General features: G+C 35.7%; 1 protein-coding gene across 3 annotated transcripts in view; it reads right to left on the reverse strand.

Annotated features, from left to right (window-relative positions):
• Positions 1 to 7708, reverse strand: part of LOC116286786 (putative RNA-binding protein Luc7-like 1) — a 73471-nt gene extending 65763 nt beyond the window's left edge. The window contains exons 1-2 of one of the 3 annotated variants that reach the window (XM_089031566.1): positions 7528 to 7708; positions 6973 to 7026 (exon numbers count right to left, since the gene is read on the reverse strand). Coding sequence is in view for 1 of the 3 variants with exons in the window: in XM_089031564.1 (XP_088887690.1) it covers positions 7528 to 7588 (61 nt within the window). In the remaining 2 variants the exon portion in view is untranslated. Of the gene's footprint in view, positions 1 to 6962; positions 7027 to 7527 lie in introns of all 3 variants that reach the window. The other 2 variants (XM_089031565.1, XM_089031564.1) reach the window with 2 other exon arrangements.
• Positions 7709 to 11724: the final 4016 nt, after the last annotated feature.

Below are 11724 nucleotides of genomic sequence, written 5' to 3' on the forward strand. Positions count from 1 at the left end.
AGATTCCATTACATCTAATAAATGTTAAGATGACATTTTTTGTTTTGCCTGGCATTCATCAATCTATATTGGTAATTACATGTAGTTTTACTACTTAAATGTCTATGTGAAAACATTTAAGTTTTATGCATTATTATTATTATTATTTTAGGGTTTTAAGGTAGTACCGGATCTTCAAAATTCTTCTATGAATTTTTTTTTTAATTCTGTTATTTGAAGTTCATTGTTAGGGTATTCAAATAATGAAAAAAGAGAAGGGGGTCGCCGTATTGGTTATCGAGATATAAGGCTTCAAAAAGGAGGGATTTTTCAGTTTTCCACGCGTTTTTGCCGAAAATCTGCCTCCTCTAATAAATTTGAATTACTCGAAACGATTTAACAAAGAAAAACAGAAAACGGTTTTAAACTATAACTGTTTAGTCTAGAAAACATGTCTAGATAAAAAATCCATCCAATCTTTTGAAAGTAGTGTTAAAAGTTAATTCTAGAACCGAAATTGCTTGTAATTCGGTGCAGTCATATGCGTGTGTAGTTGTAAAAATGTTGAAAATTCATGACAATTTTAACTATGAATTTTTTTCTTTCCACATTAAATCCAAAGAATATGATATCCAGCTCCGAATGAAAAGAAAAAAAATGGGGGTCACCATACTAATAGAGGAGCTATGAGTGACTAAATCCAAGTTTTTGGTCAAAAAACACAAATCCTGTCCGCACGGGATTGGGTTCTAGTACATTAACCTCCATCTGAAACATGTCAAATCGTTGTTGTAATCTCCAGAGAATCTAAGACGTATTTCGAATTGATTTTGAAAATAACATATCAAATTCATTTTTTGTTACTTTATTTTTATAAAGTTATGAATTTGTTGTTTTGAATCAAGAGTGATCAAGTCAGGCAATGAAAATCTAAGCATGTTTTTAAAACATTTCATTTTTGCCTCAAAAGTTCCATGAATTAGCAAAATACTTTGTTAAGTTATAGAAAAGGATTCAACTTCTGACATTATTTAAATCAATTTTCAAAACAGCGCAAATAAAGGGTAAAAAATGAGATGCGCGAAATGGATGCGCAGTAGCAAGGGTCCGGAACTACCTTAAGACCAATTAGTAATGTTTGAATAGTATGAGTAACCTGTTGCAAATATTCACATTGATCAAAATAAATAATGCTCAAACCGCTAACAATTTTATTACTGCCATTTGCATTGCTACGCAGCCACCCCAGACGAAAATCATGACGTGCACTTTGCAATAGACTGTCATCAATCAAACACATTGACGTCATTTACACGTGTTTGGATCGGCCCAGATAGGCCCGGTGAGTGTGGCTCATAATACTTGTAAACAATCGACAAGTTTTGGGGCCTTTTGAACCACACATGCCTGTAAATGACATCAACGTGTTTGATTGACAGCAGTCTATTGCAAAGTGCATGTCACAATTTTTGTCCGGGGTGGCCGTGTAGCAATGCAAATGGCGGTAAGGTTGGTCTCCTGTGTCAAAAAGGATGGATATTCAATGGGAAATGCAATATAGGTTATTGGGTCCTACAGAAGATTATGAATGCAGACAGGAAATATAGAGTATGTATATATAATAAATACAGCGATATGCAGAAATTCTGATCCAACCAAGTATATAGTATATAACTGTATCAGGTGCATTATGGGTAATGTACTCGCGGGATTCAAAGTGGGATTAAAAGTACCAAAGCGTTGACTGGCATTTTGTTAAAGATAAGTTACCTTTCAAAACAAACTCCGCTTGTTTCAACCAGAAAAAGAATTTTCACCCTGCCTAGGACTCGACAGTCAGCGTTATTTTCAATATAAACTGCTGTTTATTTTATGCAATTTTGATTAAAAATACAAACGGCTTTAGTGCAATGATGATTAATATTCAAACTTTCACTCTCGTGAGTGAATTTGTTTTGCATAAAACTGCAAAGCTTTTAATAGCTTGAGCCAAAAGAGAGAGAGAGAAATAAAAGAAAAAGTAACCACAAAGAATCACTTAGTTATCAGAGGAGAAGTGGAAGAATATGGCTCACTTAACTAAGAATAACCTCCGTTTATCTAGAAATTATATTCAGCCTGTTCATCAACTGAGATTTGACTGGGTTGACGCTCAATAACAATAACACGGTAGACTATGAATAAAGCAAAATATCCTATCCAGAGTAGCTCATGAACAATTTTTGTACCACTTTTGTCATAAGTCATATTACTGACTGTTTTGGTTTTGCTGTCCTTGGAGTGACTGATTGTTTTAGAAGGGCACATAGTATTATAAATAAGCGGAGAACGAGTTCAGAATTGAGTTCAGCTCAACCGAAACTTCCTAGCCTGCAGAGCAGGTGTTCTTTTGATGGGTTTGAGAGGAAGAATCAGAGTTTTGGGGTTCCTGTTTCGACCTTTGGATGGGTTTGAGAGGAAGAATCAGGGTTTTTTGGTTCCTGTTTCGACCAATGGCCCTCAAGAAAAATGGGACCTAGCAAAAAAAAGGGAACACGTGGGAAGGGGGAGGGGAAAGAAGGGAACGCCTGCCAGCATCCCTTGTTATTTTGAAGAACTCGTTCGTAGGCGAAGGAAGGCTTCTGATTGGCTCAGCTTAAATATCTTTGATGGACAGCAATCAATCATATACCGATCGTGCGTTTGGACTCATCAGGCCTGTCCCGTGATAAGGTGGACGACACCGAAGAGTTTAGATTTAGATTTATTTGAATCCAATAGCGGTTTTATTCTCAAGCTATTCGAATCATCTTGCATTCCAGGGTGTCGAAGAATACCTTTGGAAGCCGCATTCCAATTTGTGTAGGTAATATACTTTACAAAAGTTTTACTCTCTTCATCTAGAGGAATTCTAACAACGACGCTGCCATTATTAGTCTTTCGCACAACAACTTGTACTTGATAATTTCACTGTTCCTATGGCTAGTCGCCACATTCAAATATGAGGAAATATTTGCATCGTTATCCTTTTCCAACAATGGGCTTTTGTTTCCTTAATGGTATATTAATTTGGTAGCTGAGCGGCTTCTTTGCGCACGATGACTTTGAACACATGTACCTTTGTTGTCTTCAATCAATCTCCTCCTCAAGGGACTCGATTTATTTTATTCATATATCCAGTAATCTTTTGCCTTCTTTCTTAGTCTTGGATGGGGTAGAAATTCAAACAGCTTTACTGTTGACGATATTATACAATTGGCCTAACTTATTTTCTTATACTCATTTCAAATATCAGCAAGAACAATCCGCAGAGAATCTTTTCTTCTAGAAGGCTTGAACAAATTTTCAAATGACAGATATCCCTGTTTTCCTGGGTTACTTGGAACTCAAAAATTTAGTTTAAACAGCAATTACAAAATCGATAATTTTCATTTGCACTAGCTAGTGGTAATAGAAAAGCTATGAAATTTTTGAATGTTTTGACCTTTGATTGTTTATATCAGAAGTGGTCTTTTACTTCCGTTAAACTCATCTTCAATCGTGATTGGTTACTTTTTGGCATCTAGAGTTTCGATCACACATATCTAATTAGGAGGCGTTTATCAAAATAACAAAGGCTGCTGGCAGGCATTCCCTTCTTCCCCTTCCCGCCCCCTCCCCCTTCGCTTCTTTTTTGCTCGGTTTCAAGTTCGCTCGTTCCAAAGTTCCCCAAAAACCCCGGGTTTTCCCCAAACCCACAAGAACGCCTGCTTTGCAGGCTAGAAACTTTCAAGAAGAGCGATTTCAGAACTGATTTTAAACTCAACCAATTGCAAAACTTCCAATGTTTCACTTTACATCAACAAAACCATTTACAATATGATATTTTATTCTAATAGTGTAGAGGTATTAAAAAGTAAACACATATTTTCCGCCTTTTGACTTTAGCTCTGTTCATGAACAGCTCTCGGTACACCAGCCAACGCTTTGGTACTTAGCTTTGAATCCCGCGGGTCTATTACCCATAATGCACCCGATATAGTTACAGATGCATATGCTATATACTTGGTTGGATCAGAATTTCTGCATATCGCTGCATTTGCAAAAATTATGGCCGTTTCAAATATACATACAAGTATATAAAAAGTATATCAGAGACGACAGAATATCTTTCTTGATATTTTATTCAGAAAGCCCTAATAATAGACAACTCGAAACAAATATCAGGGATGATATCCCATAATTTTTGATATGCTTTTTATATACTTGTATATATATTGGAAGCAGTCATAATTTTTGCAAATGTCTGTGTATATATAGTATATATTACATATGCATATTCACATATATATATATATATATGTTAATATGTATATTATTTTATAACCCAACGATAAATTTTCACATGCTGTATTGGCTCAAATGGGAGCGAGGACGGATATTATGGATATTATAAACAAAAATTATAAGCTGAAGAGGGAATTCCACATCAAATTTTATGAGAAAACCAATATCACATGATTCAAGAAGCAATGAGTGCAATATATATGTGACCTGAACAATTTAGAAATTTCTACTATTTTACCAAGGGCGCCAGGACAGACGGATTGGGTTTAAATATGTGTGATTGTTTCAGTTATTTGTAGATTTCTAATTGAATTGATATATCTTTGTTTCTAAATGGATACTAAATAGTGTTCACTTATCTTTCCAACCAATGGTCTTTCTGGTTTGAATCAGCCGTACGCTCTGAGTATTTACTGCTGCACTATCCAATGCATTTTACGCATACTCCGTTATGCGAAGATGTGTGTCCCAGAAATAAATGTTACGTTTGTCTTTAGTTCAAAAGCTCAAAGCAATTTAAATTAAAGCATCAATTTTGACATTCTTATAAGCTCAATGAATGTTTGGAACCACTTACATATGAGTAATAATAAATATAACTCTGACTTCTTGTATAAAAAAGCGACGTTTATGAGACATTTTTATGCTTTATACGACAGCAAATACAGTTTTGTAGTCACAGTACACCGGAAGGTTCTTTTTTTGTTTCAATATTCTTTCTAAGAAAATATAAGTGTCTCTAGAGGAGCAACGAACTTTATTAATATAAGTATATGATCTTATGTTACATGCTTCACCTTGAGTAAAAGCATCAGAAGTGTTTTATGTAGGAAATGAAAAACATCTACATGCTATCGCCTTGTCAGTGATCAGCTTTTTAAACTAGATAATAACAAATACAATCATGTACACTACCAATCCCTCAGGAATCAGACTAAAGTTAATGAGCCATTGTGCTGCGTGTAATTTTGTCAAGTTTTTAGAGTGGCATAAACGTGGATGGACGGACTACACTAGTACTAGTGTACTCCGTTAACATGACATACATCTGGGCTGTACTGTAGTGACTACACTCACCCAGACGACCACAATTCACAACTTCCACATCTGGGTTAAAACTATCTACTCTCATTAAGAGTGTTTTTAATTTGGTTTTCTATGGTATTTGAAGTCATACTTTACTTTTTTTTACATTTTTGGTGATACACATCACTAATTTGCAAAGAAAATATATATCAAGCTCTTGTTTAGTTTTGCCAATCTGAACAATGGAAGAATATCTAAATTTCAAAATTTGCAGCTAACCTTGTTTAAAATACTCAAACACTATTGAATAATTTGTAGAAAATTTGCTGAGATGGTCTTGGTTGGAGAAGTCACACTGTAAATGGTAAACATTTGTGTTGTTCTGACTAAATAAATGTTTCTTTTCCAAATCATTCTCATAAACAATTAAAAGCCAACCAACAAAATCAACAACTAGTGTCATACAAGTACAATGGAAACAGCTTTCATTTACCAAAATAATTGTATTTATAGCTCCGAGACAAGAGATAATATTTCGAATCTTCTGTCAGAAATGATAAACATGTGTATTGAAGCCTAAAAAAGGTAAAGTACCTACATGTATATTTAACGTCGGTAGTTCCTTCAGTTGAAATTCAACTGCTGTCAGTGTAAGCCGACGGTGCTCACTTTACCCCCTCTCTCCATCAGTGCTCTGTTTTAAGAGTATTTAAAGCTGAAGCTACATGGATTGGAAAGAATTTGAAACAGACGTAGAGATCTTAAGGATCGAACCATGGACCTCAAGCTCTGAAGGTCGCACACTAAACAACTGAGCTACGCCGCCTCAGTTAACAGAATCCATTCCAATAAAGTCGTTGGGCTATAAAATAAATAAACCCCTTCTGGCTCACTAGAATTTTGGCTGATAATGTCCTTGGATGAGAAATGATCCTCAAAACATCACTTATGACCTCACAGCTTTGCTTCTCAGCCAATAGCTCTTATCACAGTTGAGCATGTTACTCTAACAAACCAGTGGCATTTCTATGAAAGTGACATCAAAGCGAGGCTATCAGGTCGGGCTTCGAAGCATTCACTAAGAAATTTACTACAAATGTTCAAGAGATCACTAAATTTTGATAGATATCATTGATATACAAAGTATTTTTTTTTTGTCTATTGAGCCATGCGAGTAGCTTTTTACTGTTATCAATGGTACTGTAGCAAAGCCACGATAATTCATTGCTTTCTGCCTTCAAACTACTGTTTTCAAACTACATCCAAAAGCTATATAAGGTTTGATCAAAGTTAGAAAGGCTACAAAAAACTTTGTATAACTAAGATATGTATTAAAATGTTATAGCCAGTCGAAGTTTTGTAGTAAATTCCTTAGCAAATTATCCGAAGCTCGACCGATTGGTCTCATTTTGATGCAAAGCTCATCACAATATCACTGGTTTGTCGGGGTGGCATGCTCAACTACGATAAGAGCTATTGTTCTTTTTTCAGGCCATTACTCATTGACATTATCAGCCGATTGATATCTGACAGAAAGGGGTTCACATGTATTCAGTAAATATATATACTTACAGCTATTAATCACCCAACCCAATGAACATATAGTAACTTAAATATTGAAATAATTTCGTGGAGAAATCTCCCTTACTTACGTCTACCTACTTACGACTCCACTGACTTGATCAAGAAATAATCATTGATAAGATGGCTAGCCGCCTTAGAAAGCAGTAACAGCTACAATTAATTTCATATCCCAACAAACACTTAGAATTCAAGTTGGAAACTCTTTCAATGAGAATAAATGGGCATTTTGATTGCGAAGCTGGTTTAACTTGTTGTTGTGGGCTTTTGTACAACGCGTATATGAACATCAAAACTCAATACCTACTAACCATCCCAAAAACATCACAACTTTGGTTTTACAGACATAAAAGAGTCGACATTGAACATACATTCACAGAGCTGCTAGATTTATTATTCTAAGGTTTATTCGAAAAAGAAACTGTTAGTTAGAGCTTTTGCTTGTAACCACGACTAAAATTCAGCATAAATTCTAAGTAGCTTCTAAGTTTTAATATTCGGAAATGTTCAAAAAAGCCAAAAACGTACTAGCAGCTCAGTAATCGCCACATAAAACTGCTAGTCTCGTTGATTTAGCTACTAAGATGTCCCTGCTTTACACAACCAATAATTATTTATTTAGTTGTCGTAACTCACCATCTCTTTTCGTGCCCATCAATTCATCTAACATCTTCTTCATTTGCTCTTGAGCAGTCATAATGACTGGAGAGTCCTATAAAACAGGTTCGTAGAATATAATAATCTTAAGGCTATCTATAAAATAAATCCTTCCTTTGACAAGATGGCGCTCCGAGTTGCGGATGCTATCCCATGGGTCGGCGTGACCGAAAAACGATGCAACAAAGCAGCGGTATTTCTATAATTACCATATAATACACAGGGCACCCGTGTAGTAAAAAACACCTCGCGTAGAATGTAAAATTTTAGCATTTCTTAAAATGAAAAACGCAAAGCCGTTTCTAACGCCACGGAAATCTCATCCCCCAATTCGCAAACTGTGAGTCTGGGAAGCCTTTGTTTTTATTCCATAAGTCGGTTCACTGGTCAAATAAAAAGCATTCAGTCGAGGTTGCAATGTTCAAACTTTAATAATCCTTTGAAAGCACCTTGGCGCCTCGCTTGAGCGCTTTGTGTTTGGCCAGTGAACCAATGTATGGAAAATGGTGAAATTCAGACCGGGCTTTTCTGGCTTCTTGGGACAGGGGAGGGGGGAGGGGCTTTTAAGGTCCGCCCCTGTTACTCTTTAATTACTTGGCGTATGACCACCAAATTTAGAGAGAAGAGAGAGAAGAGTAGAATGTCACAAATGAAATTAAATTACTATAGGCACTTTGGTGTCATTATGATGTAATATGACGTCATTATGACGTCATTTAATTGCTCATATTAGCTGAAACTTCCTTTATGGGATATTCTCTCCAATGCTAAATGTATAACAAAAAACTTAAATTAAAATTATAATGTCTATTAAGTTTTTAATTGCCATAAGCAGCAATTGCAGCATTCATCAGATTGTGACGTATACTGCACTAGCTTAGGTTTTTTACAGTCAGCCGAGCAATGTTCTCCTGTACGACATTATATTGCTGGTTTTAGCTGGTTTTTAATCATTCCCAAGAAAATGTAATTACAAAAGACACTGCGGTCATGTTGGATGATATAACAAAATGTACTAATGACGAATCTTTTATCAAATTCATCTGTGAAAACCATCGATATGCGGTTAATCTGCTAAGGTACGAATGTAAGGTTTGTCTTTGATAAACTTCGACAAAACTGTTATATGTTGTTTATTGTGTTTTAGCAAGACAATATTAAGTAAGCTTACTTAATATTCTTTTGGTTTTAGTTGGTGACTGTATAAACGTTGGAGCTTGATCAATAATCGAGACAATAAGTATGATCTTCAGTGATTGTGAAGTCAGGTATTTGATCGCCGACATTGCCATGGATCACTCAAGTATCTTAATAAGGCCTGGGTGAGTGGCCAAGATACCAACGTTATGGACGTTCGCAGGGAAATGAAGTTGCAATCAGAATTTTTTAAACATGGCATAAACATACCCCAACGTATTCTTGTTCAAAGAATGAATTAAAAAATGGGGGTCATCGAATTGATTTTTTAAAACAAAGAAAAACTGGGGCACCGAATCGGTTTCCGAGATATTTTGCCGTAAAGAAGTGAAAAATGGGTTTTCTTGATATTTTGCCCATCAAAACATTCGTATGATGTCATCACTATGAGCGTGCGCGCAAAAACTCATGCGTAAAGTGGCTGCGCGCGAACGATGCCCGCGAACAATATATGACATCTTGATGGTCACGTGACCAGTATAATCAATCAATCAATCAATAAACTTTATTTAAAGAGGGTAAACACGTAACAGTACTAAAAACTGACAAACCTGTGGCCCTAAAGAGAAAAATGTTTTTTTACCACTTAATTATATCCATTTTTGCACTTAATTATATGCCTATTTTGCATAATATCCTCTAAACGAGAAATGGTAGTTCAGGTGTTAGGGCAGATTCATATACATCTTATGGGGAGAAATAAAGATATGCCATAACATTTTATGTACAGATGATAATCATCACCCCATCTTAATTCAAATTATTTGGGTGCATGGAAGTGAGAATCAAGATCACATGACCACCTTACCTCAAAAATTTTCATCCTAGAATCTTAAACTTATGAAGTTATGTGGCCATGCCAATTTTGGTAAGGATTGAGAAAGAAATGACAACATAATTAAAATAAAATATATGATTCTAGCCGATGGCCTTCAACACAGGCCTTGACATACTTGAGACCAGTAAAAATTGGTCACGTGACCCTTTTTTTTTTTTTTGGCGCGACACGGCACGCCTGAGCGGATATTATAATGGCACTTTTAAACAAGATGTAGGCAAGACTGGAAGTAATAATACGAAAACAGCGGCTATATGGCCTCTGAAAATCTCAGAAAAGCTTGTTATTTAAATGTAAATGTGTTATCTAAATATAATCTGGTACGTCCAAAAGTTATGGAGTGGAGGAACGCCAAAGAAAGTTTACTACCGACAGGAAGAAAAAACATCATCATCCGGTATTTCCAAAACACCAGAATATGCTGGGTGTCAAGAGCCGGATTTGTCACGTGACCAATCAACGCCAGGGCCTTCTCTCCTCTGCGTGAGAGTGCCCTGGGAACGAGGTTGCTTATTTGAACATAAAATAAACTAAAAATATATATCTGTGTACAGCAAATATCCGTGCTAGCTAATAATCCACTCATTACAAACGTTGATGTTGAATAAAAGTTAATATATATGTTAAGGCACTGCCTAAAAGCGGAGCTCCCGACACGAAAGTCGCAGGTAGCCCAATTTGAATGAATCAGAAAGGTAAAAATTAGCCTGCGTCACATTACAGGGAGCCCAATTTAGATTAAAGTGAATGGTGAAAATAGAATCGGAAAAATTAAATAATTAATATTTTTTTAAATTCAAGATAATGTCCTCGGTAATGCGAAAGAGCAAAAAATAAATAAATAAATAAATAAATAAATAAATAAATGAAAAATGCACTAGAACATTTTTTTTTTCGCGCGCGCCTTTGTTTCCCTATATAATTTCCCTATGGTATCTGATGTTGATCTTATGTATATATATACTCTGACAAGGAAGGAAACTGCAGTCGCCATATTTGAAGAGGGTTGTCCAAAATAGACGAACTGATACGGATGGTAAAAGTTGGTTTACCATTGGTACAGTTGGTGAAAGTAATTAACATGCAAAAGTTGTGCATATCATTAACTTGTTTAATGTGTGTATACTAAATATTTACATGACGTGGTTATGAATGACGTCGTCATACGTAATCATTTAGAATATTAAGTAAAAAAGGACTTTGAAAAAATTTTTAAAAAAAAATTAGAACCCTCCCATCACCAAATATATTACCAATGGTACATTTTGGTTTTCATGGCAAGCCATGAATAAATAATCACCAACTGTATAAACTGTACCAATGGTAATACATTTGGTGAGGGGGCCCTGTCTTTGTGTCTCATTACGTATGCACACTTTACCACAGGCAACCCGATGATAAATTGGCCTACGAAGACAGGGCCCCCTCACCAAATGTATTACCATTGGTACAGTTGGTACGTTTGGTGAAAAATAGAATTGGTCACCCTGTGGTAAAGTGTGCATACGTAATGATACACAAAGACAGGGCCCCCTTCACCAAATGTATTACCATTGGTACAGTTGGTACGTTTGGTGAAAAATAGAATTGGTCACCCTGTGATAAAGTGTGCATACGTAATGAGACACAAAGACAGGGCCCCCTTCACCAAATGTATTACCATTGGTACAGTTGGTACGTTTGGTGAATTGGTCACCCTGTGGTACAATCCTGAAACAATATGGCGGTAAAAGATTGGAACAGATAGTACAGTCCAGCTAGCGAACTTGTGGCGTCGAATGTAATTATATTTGTCAATAGAATGGCTTAGAAAATGGCTAAACTACTTAGTGTTTTTTGGTATACATATAGAGTTTGAGTAAACCATGAAACATTGGCCAGTATAGGGAAGGAGTTTAAGGTAAAAGATTGTATAAGCGTGCTTCAAGAAATATAATGCTTAGATTAAAGTTTAAGCTTAACTTTATGTGGCCGTCTTCGTGTTTTTTCAAAATAAGTAAGGTCAGTAGAATCTTTGAAAGTTGGTTGTTTGCAAATCGGAAACCGATTTATCGAACTAGTTAGCCAGAGCTATAGTTAGTTTCCATATTTAAAAGCAAAATATATTTATTTATAAGATTTAGGCTTAACATTACGATCAC

Source organism: Actinia tenebrosa, unplaced genomic scaffold (genome assembly GCF_029948245.1).
Source record: "Actinia tenebrosa isolate PJP-AT-01 unplaced genomic scaffold, QUT_ActTen_1.0 PGA_scaffold17__23_contigs__length_9995812, whole genome shotgun sequence".
Taxonomy (NCBI): domain Eukaryota; kingdom Metazoa; phylum Cnidaria; class Anthozoa; order Actiniaria; family Actiniidae; genus Actinia; species Actinia tenebrosa.